The 15,734-nt window shown below is 37.7% G+C and overlaps 3 protein-coding genes and 1 long non-coding RNA gene across 4 annotated transcripts; 2 read left to right on the top strand and 2 right to left on the bottom strand.

The window, feature by feature from the left end:
* Nucleotides 1-273: 273 nt before the first annotated feature.
* LOC105110668 (S-adenosylmethionine synthase 2-like) lies at nt 274-1,707 on the bottom strand. Its single transcript, XM_011005767.1, has 2 exons — nt 1,603-1,707; nt 274-1,508 (listed from the first exon to the last, which is right to left on the bottom strand). The coding sequence occupies exons 1-2, from the start codon at nt 1,705-1,707 to the stop codon at nt 834-836; spliced, it is 780 nt and encodes a 259-aa protein (XP_011004069.1). The 3' UTR covers nt 274-833.
* Nucleotides 1,708-4,856: 3,149 nt separating this feature from the next.
* Nucleotides 4,857-7,289, top strand: LOC105110661 (TMV resistance protein N-like). The gene is made up of 2 exons (XM_011005761.1): nt 4,857-5,564; nt 6,355-7,289. The coding sequence occupies exons 1-2, from the start codon at nt 5,071-5,073 to the stop codon at nt 6,776-6,778; spliced, it is 918 nt and encodes a 305-aa protein (XP_011004063.1). The 5' UTR covers nt 4,857-5,070; the 3' UTR covers nt 6,779-7,289.
* Nucleotides 7,290-9,633: 2,344 nt separating this feature from the next.
* On the bottom strand, nt 9,634-10,352 carry LOC105110662 (uncharacterized). Its single transcript, XR_839512.1, has 3 exons — nt 10,203-10,352; nt 9,995-10,078; nt 9,634-9,910 (listed from the first exon to the last, which is right to left on the bottom strand). It is a non-coding gene; the product is annotated as an uncharacterized LOC105110662 (long non-coding RNA).
* Nucleotides 10,353-10,454: 102 nt separating this feature from the next.
* Nucleotides 10,455-12,141, top strand: LOC105110663 (uncharacterized). Its single transcript, XM_011005762.1, has 2 exons — nt 10,455-11,766; nt 12,051-12,141. Exons 1-2 carry the CDS (start codon nt 10,818-10,820, stop codon nt 12,086-12,088), a joined length of 987 nt encoding a protein of 328 aa, XP_011004064.1. The 5' UTR covers nt 10,455-10,817; the 3' UTR covers nt 12,089-12,141.
* Nucleotides 12,142-15,734: the final 3,593 nt, after the last annotated feature.

The raw sequence follows: 15,734 nt of genomic DNA, 5'->3' as shown, positions 1-15,734 counted from the left end.
TGAATATTTGAGAGAACAAACCGTGAGAGAGAAGAGAGAAATAAGAAGAAGAAGAGAAAAGAGAGAAATTAAAAGGGAAATAGAAAGGAGTTGATGAAATAAATAACAAAGGTAAGATTATGATTAAATGTTTATAATATGTTTTCTTTAGCTTTAATTTCACTTTTGATGAATGTAAGGGCTTCTGGAGGTTTTTTAGCCTCGTCAATGCCGGTTCTGTGCCTTTCTCTGTTCAGTTTATAGGTTGCTTCCTCTGCCATTATGAATTTCTTTGGCTTATAATAAAAGAGACATTTACTCATTATCAACCCATCAAAATCCTGCTATATCATCATTTGAATTCAGAGAGTACTTTTTTGGTTCTATGCTTCGAACAAGAGAGTTTAGCAACTGAGTAGAAAGATGATGATAGTTCGAGCAAGGTCATCTCGCTGTACCTGAACATTGCATTAGTTTTTGCTGAAAATCTATGTGAGAAGAGAACAAGGCAGACAAAACATGGTGAAGTGTGGAAGTTGAACAACCATCTTATTCCACCATGAAATTCATTTTTTCTGCAGTTCATCCTTTTACAGTGTTACATCCGTATTCTCTACTTACAATCTCATGAAGTTTCAAGGTGACAAGGCAGCTCTTCTCTCCCGTCTTCTTGTTTTTAACTAAAACTCAAAACTCCACATGTATTTCTTATACTGTATGGAAAAAGCATACAAAACCTTCAAAATAAAATAAATAAGCAGAAAAGGCAAGAAAACTACTGGAAGACTCTTGGGTTTTCGAGCTGGTGGCTAGAACAAGCAAATTATTGATTACAGGCCATGCATGTCATGATTTTACACTTGGGGCTTCTGATATTTCAGGGGCTTCACAACCTCCCTTGTAAAGTGAGGGTCATCCCTTCCAAAGTGACCATAAGCAGCTGTCTTCAAGAACCTGCCATTGCCACCCATCTTAAGATACAAGGTAATGGCGATCATTCCGGGTCTGAAATCGAAGTTGTCCTTCACGATGCTGAGGATTTCCTTATCTGGGATCTTTCCTGTGCCACATGTATTAACAAGAACTGACAATGGTTCGGGCACACCTATAGCATAAGAGACTAAAACAATGCATCGGCGAGCAAGACCACTTGCAACAATGCTCCTGGCTGCCTGCCTAACAATATAGGCTCCACTCCTGTCTACCTTGGTAGGGTCCTTGCCGGAGAAGGCACCACCACCATGTGCACCCCAACCACCATAAGTATCGATAATAATTTGACGCCCAGTAAATGCAGCATCACCGTGTGGATTGGGGTGAAGTATGGTTTTCTTATCAAGGTTCTTCTCAGGGAAGACTGGCTTGATAACATGCTCTTTGAGGTTATCAGCAATCTCATCATTGGCAACAGTTTCATCATTATGTGTGGAAATTAGAACAGTGTGTACGCGAACTGGAACCCTAATGGCGCTTCGTGAGATGACCACGCACACCCTGTGCAATATCAGGGCTCTGCTGCTCAATGTTAACTAAGACATTGCATTTGTCTGCTTGAAGACCAGCATCATCAGGAATAAATCCTATCGAACGACAAGTGTTGCGCACAATCTTCTAATAATCTACTTGATTTTGCTTTTGTGGTGATCTCTCCAAAGACCATAGCCATGTTCGTCTTGGTACAAGTCTCACACGCAACCTTGCTTTCTGGATCTTGCTGAAGGCAGGCATCTAGGATTGCATCAGAAATTTGATCACAGAGCTTGTCAGGTGACCCTCATTCACATATTTTTAGACTACTTGTTTGCTTGTTTTTGCAGTTAAAAAATATTTTTGAAATTTTTTATTTATTTTTATATTTTTAAATCGTTTTAATGTTAAAAATAAATTTTAAAAAATAAAAACATATTATTTTAATATTTTTTAAGTAAAAAGTATTAAAAAAACAACCAATATTAGAATCCAGACACTTCCAATTTTAATATTAACTTCTACTTAACTCCAAGTCTATTAACTTGTTTTAGTCCTCACAATCATGTTGAAAGGGTAAGCAATTTTTTTTCTTAATTAACGACTGAGCTATAAATTGAAAGTTTTTAATTTGCTCTCTGAACTTAAAGCAGGAGGGAGATTCTGTTATTGTTATCTTGAAATAGATTGTATATTTTGGATATTTTGTTAGAAAAACTATGACTATATATGAATGCATCCGCATATTTGTATATTTTGGGATAGAAGTTGGCATAATTAGAACAAAATTGATCTGGCAATCCTGGGTGCTATAATTGAAGTTGCTACTAAAATTTGGTCCCAAATACAGGGAAAAAAGGAGAGTAATGAAAGCTTAAGTTAAGGGTGGAGTAACAGGTTAAATAGCAATGGAAATTGCCATAAATCAATTTAATACATGAATTATTTGAAAAAAAAAAATAATTCATTCACTAATTGTGAAACATTTCCGCTTATTCAAATTAAACATATTCATTACACAAGGCAATTTGATACCAGAAGCTTCATTTGCTCTATCAACGGTTAAAATGGCATCAAAGGTAACTAAGACTCAGCCTGTTGATTGAAGGGAAACTCGTCGTGGCACTGATTGCTAACTTCAAGTGTTGAGAATGTGTCCATTCCCAATTCAAGCACAACCTTACCTCCAGTCCTCTCACATTGCAGAAGGACCATATTGAGATTATAACATCAATTCCTGATAGTTTATATATATATGTATATATATATATATATATATATATATATAAACTATCATGCTTAAATACTCCATGTTCCATGCATTCCAAATACATTTGGTACAAGCAGGCAATCGATGATATTCTCGTTACAGATTGAGTCACGTACTATACATTAGTTTTGATGCTAGTTTTTCTTGGGTTGTTAGGTTTCTTACGATATCATCAAATCTGAGAGAGACCAGATATTGAACTTGTACATGAAATTGGCGGTTTACTTCTTTTTTGGCTTTTTTTTATTGGCTCTTGGAAAGTCTTTTAGGGCACATGAAAAGGGGCCTCTTCCCTATCTGGTTCATCATCTCATCAGCACCTTCACTGCTATCCAATAACGAATCAGTGTACCCACCCCTAACTAACGCCGCCTTAAGTGATGAGTGGGCTAAAGTAAGTAGTGGTTTCACAATATGGGGAAGTGTCGTGTCTGGGCCCTTATGAACCACTCGATCCCTGGACTAGGTACCACTAGTTACCGAAATAAGTAAGATAGAACATGAAAGAAACACAACACACAAGAGGAGCTGGGATATACCTAATATATATCCGAAGATTGGTAAGGTTAACAGAACCCAACGCAACACACCTTCCTACCTATCGACCCTTACCTTAGTAGATCATGGTCGGATAGTCGTAGTCAGGGGCTTGGTAAGGAATGAAGAGCCACTTTGTTTGATGGAGAAGTCTTTATCACTTCCTTAATACTGTAACTTCATACTATATATATAGTCCGCGGTCCTCATGCGGAACACGAGATACCCATATCGAAATTTCAAAACCTTCCAATCCACGCATTGAACAAGGTCGAAACGGATCTCTATATTGTATTGGGCATTGGAGGGTGTGTAGCAGATTGATCGTTTCGTTGCAGATAACAGGGTAGGGGTCACTATCCGGCCCGGATTTCTTACTGAAGAATCTTGCTGGGCTGTATCCTCCGCATACATAATAGTGTAATCAGGTCGAAAAGGTAGGTGTTTGATTGAAGCTTTCTTTCCGCTTGCATATTATATAAGAATCTCTCATTACTGCCATGAAGCGGGACAATCGCTAAGAAAACAACCCCTGCATAGACCCAAGATTTCTCGTTGATCTGGGTTGGATGAACGGCATTATATGTTGTCAAGAACCCACCTCCGAAATAATACGAGTTGAGAAGCAGTTTTCTCGGCTCAGGTTCAAATGCAGGAGGAAAAGACGTCATTAACAAACAAAATCGAGTAAGAGAGTAATGCGGTGAGCGTGGATCGAACACGCGACCTTCAGATCTTCAGTCTGACGCTCCCCCAACTGATCTTCAGTGATGAAGCTTTACACTAGTTTTGGGGCTGGAATTTATTCTAGGGGACCTGTGATGGAAATGAAGTAGATCCGAGACGCTGGTAATCTCATTATTGAAACTATAATCACTAACAGAGCTGTCTCTATCAAAAACAGATAAAAAAAGATAACGTGTTCTGCAAAAACCAATTGAAGTAGGGATGAGCTAGTGTATCAATTACTAGAGTAGTATTGTCTCTCCATTCTTTAGGCATCTTCCAAACACATCCATACAATTCTTCTTGCTCTCTTCATCATCTCTAAAAATAAAGTTTTAAGCCAAGATTGAATTTTTAAAATTTAGAGGGAGTGGTTACCTATGAAATAAAAAAAAATAAGGGATTAAAATCAACTTTTTGAAAAAAATTCAAAGTTATTACCTATTTTACATGTTTTTTGCACTTTTGTCACCTGTCTCTCAACTCAACATTCTCTTCAAAAAAAAAATGGAATTGGATGTTAATTGATGCTAAAAAAAGGTTTAACTGTACCAAAAATAAATAAATTCAATAACCAATTTTTCGTTTGTTTTAATCACCGTTGAAATCTAAAGTGACAACGAATATAAAAAGCAACCGTTGATCCAGGTTTTGATTTTCCGCTTGATGGACTATCAGGCCCTGTTTCTTCCTAAACTGGGTCGACAGAAATGGACCGAACATATCAAATCTGGGCCACGTGAGCCCTAATTTGACACAGGAAACGAGACTTCCTAAACGGTTCGAAAAAAACCCATTTTGGCCCACGAGGCGTCCCCCTCGCAGTAGGGTTTCGGACCTCACCTCTCTCTCTGTCTTCCACTTTCAGTTACCAGCAGGCGGCGGATCCCAACCTAAAAAGTCTTCCCATCGTGTTTCCGTGTCTCTCCATTCGCATCGGGAAATCCCATCCTTCTAGTTTCGTCATTTCTTATTCACCAACCAGTCCACTGGGATTTTAAAACTCAATTTTCACTCCATTCCCACCGGAAACTTCCATCTTTCTCATATTCCAGTTTAGTTTCGGCATTTTTTATTCACCAATCAGTCCAATGGATTTGTTCTCACTTATCAATCTGTTGATGCTTCTCCTCTCCAGAAAGGATAACGATGTTTTCTTGAGTTTTAGCCACCATGACATTGGCAAGAATTTTGGTGATCATCTCTACAAAGACCTCAATTCTGCTGGGATTCGCACTCTTAGAGATGATGGTGGAATCTACGCAGGACAAAAGTCTGATATCAAGAAACCTATACAGGAATCCAGGATATCGGTTGTTGTGTTCTCTAAAGGCTATGCTTCTTCAACAAAGTGCCTGGACCAGCTTGTGCACATCATGGATGCCAGGAATAAAACTGGGCTCGTTGTGCTTCCCGTTTTTTATAACGTTGATCCGTCGGAGGTCAGTGAACAGAAAGGGTTGTTTGAAGAAGCATTTGCTAAACACGAAAAGAGCTTCCATAAGGAAATGGCTAGAGTGGAAAGTTGGAGGGCCGCTCTTAAAGAAGCCGCAGACCTGGCAGGAATGGTGCTGCAGCAAGACAGGTACATAAGTAATTGCATAATTGTTTTACCTTTTCAGATCTTTGCCTTCCAGTTTTTTTCTGGATAATTTAACTCAGCTATCATCTAGAAAGGAAACACGAATCCTATCGATTTAAAATGGGTCAGTCTTAGCCTTTCAAGACCAGATTTGATTTGTTCTTGGATCCAAAGGTTGCGCAGCACTTTCTTGTTGTGTTTGTTGATTGTCAAGGAGTAATCCCTAGGACTGATCGTGCATATAAAAGAATAATAGGGACCACAGTGTAGAACAAGCTCCCCATGAACGCTCCCCAAAAAAGCAACTTTTTAAATTTTTTTGTGTCAATCTAATCCTTTTTCTTTGATTTTTTTTTAATTCAACCTTATAGATAATGGGTTTTTTTTCGTAATAGCAATATGCAATGCAATGAAAAAGTAGTATATTTTTTTTATTTAAAAAAAGCAATATTTTTCATAGTGCATACATAAAAAACAAATTATAAAATAAAAAACACAAATACTTTAGTATAGTTCAATCCATAGTTAGATCACTCCTTTAAACGTTAGAGGTCCCCGTTTTGCAGCCACACATGAGCGAAGAAACTTCCTAGACAGATTAAAAAAAAACCCAAACTTTGGCTTTTCTTCTTTCTTCCAACTCAGAATCACGTGAGATCTGCATCTCTTCCAACACAAAAATCTTTGTTTCTTTCGACATATTTCTCTTCGTCAAACCGATGGCTTTCAACCTGGTGACCCAAATTTTGATTCTTCTCTCGTTGATGCCTGGTACTTACGATGTGTTCTTGAGCTTCCGCGGCAAAGACACTCGCAGGAACTTCACCGACCACCTGTACAAAGCGTTATCTAGAGAAGGGATTCCCACTTTCAGAGACGACGATGGAATACGGAGAGGAGAGAACATTGAGTTAGAAATCAAGAAAGCAGTTCAAGAAACAAAACTATCCATTATTGTGTTTTCTAAAGAGTACGCTTCTTCGAGATGGTGTCTTGACGAGCTAGAGATGATCATGGAACGTAGAAGAACTGTTGGGCACATAGTGTTTCCAGTTTTCTACGATGTTGATCCATCTGAGGTGGGGACCCAAACAGGGAGGTATGGTGAAGAGTTTGCTAAGCATGAGATACATTTCAAGGACCGGGTGGAGGGGTGGAGGAAGGCTCTTAAAGAAGTTGCATACATGGAAGGAATGGTCTTAGAAGACGGGTACTAGCTTCTTTTTTTCTTCGAAATTTATTACATCGGTAGCTTATATTTTTGAACCAGCTAAGCATTTAGGAATACTTAATTTGACCTTGATCATTCGATACACGAACATCACGGTTGAGCCACGTAGCTAGGCGGTTGTTTTTTCTTGGTAGTTAACATGTGAGAAGACATTCAATTACCTGGAACCATGATTGCCAACTATCCTAGGGGAAAAGAGTTTGACGAGAATGAAAGAAATCTTGCAACTTACTGGAGAAACGATGACATTGAAGGGATGTTGTTGGACATTTCAGAAATTATTTTTGAAAGTAAATTAAATTCCAGAGTCTTCGCAAGGAAATCCAAACTCAGATTGCTCAGGATTTATAATTCTGGTGTTCAAAATAACTGTAAAGTGCACCTTCCTCAGGGCTGGCGTCAAGTTCCTTTCATAGGAGATGAGATGCTGCACTGGGATGAATAATTGTTTTTGGTTCTTTATGATAACTACAAGACGCTATCATTTAGAGAGGAAACAAGAATCTTATCGATTTAAAATATGCAAGCCTTAGCAATTGTGAGCACCTATCTATGCCAGATTTTTACAAAGGCTATAAATTAACCTTGAGAGATTGAATCTTCAATTTTGTTGTGCAAGTTTTAATATGGTCAAGGTTACTTCACCAATTCAATACCGGGACAAGCTTATTGATTTGGATCCAAGAAACTGCACATGCCTTATCTCTCTTCCGAGTAGATTTTGTTAAAGATTTCCTGTCTCTTAACCTCTGTAGCTGTTCAAATGCCAATAAAAAGCATGCAGTTGGTACCAACACATTGAAAACGATGCCTTGAACTTCAATTGTCATGGTGCTAGATTGCTAATAATCTCAGTTAACTGTCTGTTTTATGTCCAGAACCTGTGGCTGTGTTTGATATGACGTATATGGAAAGGATGTTTTGATAACCCTTTTCATTTCGTGAAGCAAAAACATTGAAGCCATTCTAGAAATGCCAAAAAATAAACGAAAGAAACCTAACGCTGCCTTGATTTCATTACTGAAGCTATAATCACAAACGTTTCTGTCTTTTTCAAAGAAAGAAAAAACAAAGGTGTTCTGCATAAGTGCACTGGTCGATTTAGAACTCTCCCTCCTAAACCAATTGAAGGAGGGATGAGCCTGTGAATCAATTGCTACTGTAGTGTTGTCTCTCGATTCATTAGGCATCTTGGAAACACATGCATGGAATTCTTCTTGCTTGCTTCAGCATCTCCAAGTTATTGATAATTGTATGACATGTTTATCCGTACTTAACTATCATGGGCATTCAACTTACAAGTTCATTTAAACAGTAAGGGGATCTGAGGATGATAAACAAGGGCTGGTTTGTTAATTAGCCTCAATTCAAATGTAATTATTTTTGTTTTTCATGTTCTTTTAAAAAAGACCAACCAAGCTCATTTCAATCCTACTCTTAGGATCGTGCATTGAAAGTACTCTTAGGATCGTGCATTGAAAGTTTGCGATGGTATATCCACACAAACACCAGTACTAGAAATCATGGTATCACCTCGTACTGGACATTTAATGTTCATCATATATAGTCTGGTTAAGTTGCATAAGGACAGCCATAAAACTAGAACATACTGAAACAACCGCTAAAAAACGACTTTCAAGTTATAGAGCACCTTTAAATCCCCCACGACAGCCTCCATGAATGATAATAAATCAGCTTATCTGTGCTTTTAGTAAAAAAAAAAAAGCTTATTCAATTAGTTAGTTGTGCTTAATTTCAGAAACTGTCATTTTTGTACTTCTTAGTAAAAAAAAGATGATTCATGGAAACGTAGGTCATCTTTTTATCACTCGGTCTATCTACGTAGCATTCTCTTTGGAACTTAATTTGTTCACAATTTGATTTGTTCTTGGTTCGAGCTGCCTTAATCATCATGTTAAGAGGTTATGCAGCACTACGTTGTTGTGTTTATTGATTGTCAAGGAGTATTCCTTAGGACTCATGCATGTTGATAAATGACACACCGTAGTGCAATAGAGCCGTTTTGTTCCCTGTTTATTGAAAAATAATTCATTGACTTCTGAAAAAATAGTAGAAAAATAATGTTAAGATCTACAAGTCTTTGCAAACATGGACCTCTCTCAAGGACTCAAGTCCCTTTTCTGAGTAGATGAGGTATTTACATAGGGATGGATATCTCTGAGATGTTTGCCTTGTAATTAAATTTTGATCGGAACCCTTTTTGAGCCTGAACTTGAGCTATCATCTAGCAAGGTTAAGCTAGTCTGGGAAGGAGACCAGAATCTTGGCAGTTTAAAAAGTTCAACCTTGGCAATTCTAGACCTGCAGAGGATAGATGAAACCTTGAGACGTGGATTTGGTACAAGTTAATTTGGTGGTGTTTCTTAATTTGTTAATTCAGCATCCACCCATTTGCATCGATGTATTCCAAGCTGAATTATTTTTGTAGTATATGTCTCTTCTTCATTGAATGCCTCGCAAAACTGAAAAAAACAAACTTTTATAATCAACGAACTTACCATTGATTTTATGAATGCCTCGCAAACCACAATCGAAAAAAATTCATAACATAAGCTGTGCAATCATCAAAGATTAAATTAATGTATGTAAAAGTCATCACACAGGTTTATAAAATTACGCTAATATTAATTAGTTCTAGAAAGTTTATAGTGTATTGCCCCGTGTTTTTCGGGGGGTTAATATATTTATATTTTAAAAAAGTTAAAAATATAGAAATAATTTGTGCTCGGAAAAACTCCCAGCAAGTAAGCTAGGGACTTGTCTTAATGATCCGCATTAGTAGAAAGCAGCTCATGAAGTATAAATTCAAATATTATAAACAGATAAGTTAAACCATTTAACTAACTTCACTGTCAAACTTAGGAGAGTTGGATTACAGATCATACGCAATTCATGCTGAATATTATAATAAAACTATAGTATACTAGTTTAAAGGATTTCATAGTCCTATATACACCCTGAAATGCCACTAGCTGTGGATTTCGGCTTCCTTTGTAATGCTCCAAGGCGCAGACATCACTCATGCGATGCTGGCAACAATGGCAGCAGAGCTATCCTACTATTCAAGCTTCAAGCTAGCATATTTGGATAACAGCTCCTGCATGAAATTGGTTAACTGATGTTTAGAGACAATTTCAATTATCTTAGTCGTCATTAACTTAGCATGCAAATTGAAGAATACCCGATCTTCAGCTTCCATCCCCTCGGCGTTTTGCTTCTGAGCCCACTTCTTTGCATTTCTTTCCAGCAAAACATATTTCATCACCTGCAACAAAAACCAAATCAGTGTAGGATCAAATCAGTTTTACCGAACTCCTGAGAAGCGTTTTCCTTTTGCCATCCTATGTACAATTCATGACGTTACGAGACTGAGATACAGAGCACTGTACATCCAGTAATTTTGTTTTGGTGGTCTGGGATGGGTAGAGTTCTGCTCTGGCTTCCTCCTGGTTCAAGCACCGATCAACCTGAAAAAATAGAAAGAGAAAGAATTAGAGGTTGTTACATAAACATAGAATTGACTTCTTTAGGATGCCAAAATTTCAAGCATTACTTGTCAATATATTCTCTTTTATTTCATTTTTTTAATAGCTATTAGTCTTTCTTTTATAGTTGTCAGTATATTCTCCTTTTCTTATTCTATTTCTTTCATAGTTGTCACTATATTCTTCTTTCTTTGTTTAATTTCTGTCATAGCTGTATATCCCTGGATTCTCTCTAAAGATCTCAATTATTGTCTAGGCCTAGTATTAAAGAATCTGATTATGTTTATTAGATGCTAGAATTAAGGGTTTTGATACTTCTTGATGTATATATATATTGTAACTCTCTTAGTGAAAGGAGGACAGAAAACATTTCAGAATTTCTCTTGTATTATCTTGTCATGGTATCAGAGCCAAAATTCTGAAATCAATTCATCTTGTGTCTAGTTCCTTATCTGGTTCTTTTATTCTGTTTTTCTTGGACTTGATCTTTTTGTTCTTGTTTCTAGTTAAATCTTGTCTATGGAACGATCTGAACATTTTATTGTTCGATTTACTGGAAAGAACTATTCTGCCTGGGCTTTCCAGTTTCAGATTTTTGTCAAGGGAAAGGAATTATGGGGTCATATTGCTGGGACAGTTCCTGCACCTGACAGTGAGCAGGAAAAGGAGAAATATGTGAAATGGGAGGTGAAGGATGCTCAGATTATGTCTTGGATACTTGGAAGTATGGAACACTCCATGCTTCTCAATCTCAAGCCTTACAAATCATCTAGAGAAATGTGGGATTACCTAAAGAAAGTTTACAACCAAAGCAATACAGCACGAAGGTTTCAATTGGAACTTGAGTTGGGTCAACTCAATCAAGGTAGTATGTCAATACAAGAATTTTATTCTTCCTTTGTAAATCTTTGGGCTGAGTACATAGACATTGTGTATGCAAGTGTACCTCTTGAAGGACTTATTGTTATTCAAAGTGTGCATGAGACTAGCAAGCGTGATCAATTTTTAATGAAGTTAAGAGGGGAATTTGAAGCAATCAGGTCCAACCTGATGAATAGAGAACCAGTTCCTTTCTTGGATATTTGTGTAGGAGAGCTTCTCAGGGAAGAACAACGGATCATTACACAAGCTGTCTTGGAGCAGAAAGCTCAAAATTCTACTCCAATTCCTGTTGCATACACTGCTCAAGGGAGGTTTAAAGGAGGTAGAAATATGTCAAATGTTCAGTGTTATAGCTGCAAAGGATTTGGGCACATTGCCACTACTTGTACCAAAAAATTCTGCAACTATTGTAAGAAAACAGGGCATATCATCAAAGATTGCTCCATCCGGCCTCCAAAGAAATCTGACCCCGCCTATAATGTCTCGGTTGGTTCCTCCAATACTCCTAGTCCTGGTCAGTCCTCTATTACCCCTGAAATGGTCCAACAAATGATAGTTTCTGCCCTTTCTGCTTTAGGCCTTTCAGGTAACCGAAATTCCATTCCTAAGCCTTGGTATTTTGATTCTGCTGCTTCTAATCACATGACCAACACTGTCTTACCTTTAAATAATGTTAAAAAATATAAAGGTAATCTTCATATTCGTACTGCCGATGGTAATCCTTTGTCTATCACAGCTGTTGGTGATATTTCAGCCCTTCTAAATACTATCTTTGTGTCTCCTAAGCTGTCCACTAATCTCATATCTGTTGGCCAATTAGTTGACAACAATTGTGATGTTCATTTTTCCAAATCTGGTTGTTTTGTGCAGGATCAAGTGTCCGGGAAGATGATCGTGAAGGGACCTAAAGTGGGACGTCTATTTCCCTTGCTTCTATCTCCCTCTCCTATGTTAAATTATGTTGCATGTAATGCTGTTCACTGTGATAATCAGGTGTGGCATAGACGTTTAGGACATCCTAATTCTCATGTACTTCGAGTCTTGTTTAAATCTGGTTTATTAGGAAATAAAAATTCAACTTCTTCTCATAATGATATTGTTGATTGTGCATCTTGCAAACTTGGTAAAAGCAAAACACTTCCTTTTCCATTGCATAAAACTCACACCACCAAACCTTTTGAAATCGTGCATACTGATGTATGGGGTATTGCACCTGTCATTTCTCATGAACATTATAGATATTTTGTTACATTTATAGACGATTTCACTCGTTTTACTTGGGTATATTTTCTTCGATCTAAAAGTGAGGTTTTCTTTGTGTTTAAAGCCCTTCTTGCCTTAGTTGAGACACAATTTTCTGCCAAAATTAAAATTCTGCAATCTGATTCAGGTGGTGAATATATGTCAAATGCATTTCAATTTTTTCTTCAAAGTCATGGGATCATATCACAACGTTCTTGTCCTTTCACCCCACAACAAAACGGTGTGGCTGAAAGAAAGAATCGTCATCTTCTTGATGTTGTTCGAACTCTTCTCCTTGAGTCATATGTTCCTTCTCATTTTTGGTGTGAAGCTTTATGTACTGCTGTTTATTTAATTAATCGATTACCATCTCCTCACTTGAACAATGATTCTCCCTATGTTCGTTTGTTTGGACATGCACCAAATTATTCCAATCTTCATATTTTTGGATGTGTTTGTTTTGTTCACCTTCCTGCACATGAGAGAAATAAACTTACTGCCCAATCCGTCAAGTGTGCTTTCTTAGGCTATGCTGTCACCCAAAAAGGATTTCTTTGTTATGATCCACATGCACGTCGAACTCGTGTCTCTAGGAATGTTATATTTTTTGAAAATCAGCCTTTCTTTTGCACCCAACAGCCTTCTGTATTTCCATCTTTATCTGTTTTACCATCTTTTTCTAAGTCGTCAACACTAATACAAAGGTTTAAACCTGGTTATGTTTATCATAGACGCACTCCTGCTTCTGCTCCTTCTCCAGGTATCACCGAGGTTCCTTCACATCTTCCTGCAACATCTGATCCTGTTCTGCCCATTTCCTATGATCCCCCTCCTCTTCGTAGAAGCTCTAGACCTCACAAACCTCCTGAAAGGTATGGTTTTTCCACTCCTGTGGCTATGTCTACTACTCTCTCTTCTATTTCCATTCCCACTTGTTATAAACAGGCTAGCAAACATGAGTGCTGGAAACAAGCCATGGAGGCAGAACTTCACGCACTTAAGGCCAATCATACTTGGGACATTATTTCTTGTCCTTCACATGTTAAGCCTATTGGGAGCATGTGGGTTTATACTGTGAAACTCAAGTCTGATGGATCTTTGGATAGATACAAAGCTCGATTGGTTGCTCTTGGCAATAAACAATAATATGGCTTCGACTATGAAGAAACCTTCGCACCCGTTGCTAAGATGACTACGGTGAGAACACTTCTTGCTATTGCAGCCTCTAAAGCCTGGCCTTTATATCAGATGGATGTAACCAATGCCTTCTTGCATGGGGATCTTAAGGAAGAGATTTATATGACACTTCCACCTGGTATGTCCATAAAGGCTTCTAATGCAGTTTGCAAACTAAGACGCTCTTTGTATGGGTTGAAACAAGCACCTAGAGCCTGGTTTGAGAAGTTTCGCAACACTCTTCTCACCTTCTCCTTCACACAAAGTCAATATGATTCATCCCTTTTCTTTTACAAGACCACCACTGGTATGGTATTTCTCTTCGTTTATGTTGATGATATTATCCTCACTGGTAATGACATTGGGTTAATCACCAAGCTTCAACATATGTTACATAGTACATTTCAAATGAAAGATCTTGGACATCTCACATATTTTTTGGGGCTGGAAGTTCACTCTAGAGATCATGGTTTGTTCTTAAATCAACATAAATATATTCAGGATCTCATTGAGCTTGCTGATTTAAAGAATGCTACTGCTGTTGATACACCAATGGAGGTGAATGTGAAATACCGAAAAGATGAAGGCGAGCTTTTGCCTAATCCTTTTTTATATCGGCAACTTGTTGGTAGTCTTATCTACCTAACAATTACAAGGCCTGATATCTCCTATGCTGTCCATATAGTTAGCAAATTTATGCAGGCACCTCGACATCTTCATCTTGCTGCAGTTCGTCGTCTTATTCGATACTTAATTGGGTCCCCTACTCGTGGGTTGTTTTTTCCCAAACATTCTACTCTTACCTTGACTTCCTATAGTGATGCGGATTGGGCTGGCTGCCCAGATACTAGAAAATCTATTACAGGCTGGTGCATTTTTCTTGGAGATGCCTTGATCTCTTGGAAGTGTAAGAAGCAGGATTGTGTCTCTAAATCTTCTACAGAGGCTGAGTATGGAGCCATGTCAGCAGCTTGTTCTGAAATTGTGTGGTTACGTGGTCTTATTTCTGAACTTGGGTTCCCCCCTACTGCTCCTACTCCACTTCATGGTGATAATACTAGTGCTATTCAAATAGCTGCAAATCCGGTCTACCATGAACGCACCAAGCACATAGAGGTGGACTGTCATTATATTAGGGAGGCCTTTACTCGCGGTGTTATCACTCTTCCTCATCTCAATACTGCTCTTCAAATAGCTGATGCCTTTACAAAAGCCTTGACACGCCAACGACATAAGTTTCTCAGTCGCAAATTGATGTTGTTCGACCTACCCGCATCAATTTGAGGGGGGATGTCAATATATTCTCTTTTATTTCATTTTTTTAATAGCTATTAGTCTTTCTTTTGTAGCTGTCAGTATATTCTCCTTTTCTTATTCTATTTCTTTCATAGCTGTCACTATATTCTTCTTTCTTTGTTTAATTTCTGTCATAGCTGTATATCCCTGGATTCTCTCTAAAGATCTCAATTATTGTCTAGGCCTAGTATTAAAGAATCTGATTATGTTTATTAGATGCTAGAATTAAGGGTTTTGATACTTCTTGATGTATATATATATTGTAACTCTCTTAGTGAAAAGGGGGACAGAAAACATTTCAGAATTTCTCTTGTATTATCTTGTCAATATACCCATATGACGCACAAATGGCCAACTGCTGACAAAGGGAAATGAAAATCTAGCGAAGAGAACATTTCACGAAACTACGATTGACAGATGATTCTAGGAAATAAAGCAGATATTAATGTATAGGTGATGAAGGATTCAGCCGATTATATTTGTTCTCTAAGCGATAACGCGTGATATCTTGCATTGTGACTAGAGAATAACCTCTTTACTGCAGTTCTATCTGATAACTTTTGAATTATGATCCAGAAGTTGTTTTTCTTAAATCAGGCCAAACGGACTCGTGATTTTGTTTTGCCAGAATGCATTTTTCTCAAATCAGGGCTTCTTAATTTCTCTGCCTTAAATAGATCGAACAGCTTTTAGTCTAGGCCTCACCTGAGTTTACACTTTGCAAGATACCTAAGGAATCGAAATTTTCGATAGGGATTGATACATGCCTTTCCAGTTCTCTACAACATCTGTGATTGTAACGCATCTTTCTTTACCAACTCAAAGATTCCACCGTCGTGT

This window comes from Populus euphratica, unplaced genomic scaffold, assembly GCF_000495115.2.
Source record: "Populus euphratica unplaced genomic scaffold, PopEup_1.0 scaffold255.1, whole genome shotgun sequence".
Classification (NCBI taxonomy): domain Eukaryota; kingdom Viridiplantae; phylum Streptophyta; class Magnoliopsida; order Malpighiales; family Salicaceae; genus Populus; species Populus euphratica.
The sequence above is the reverse complement of the archived record's forward strand: the minus strand, read 5'-3'. Positions and strand labels throughout refer to the sequence as shown.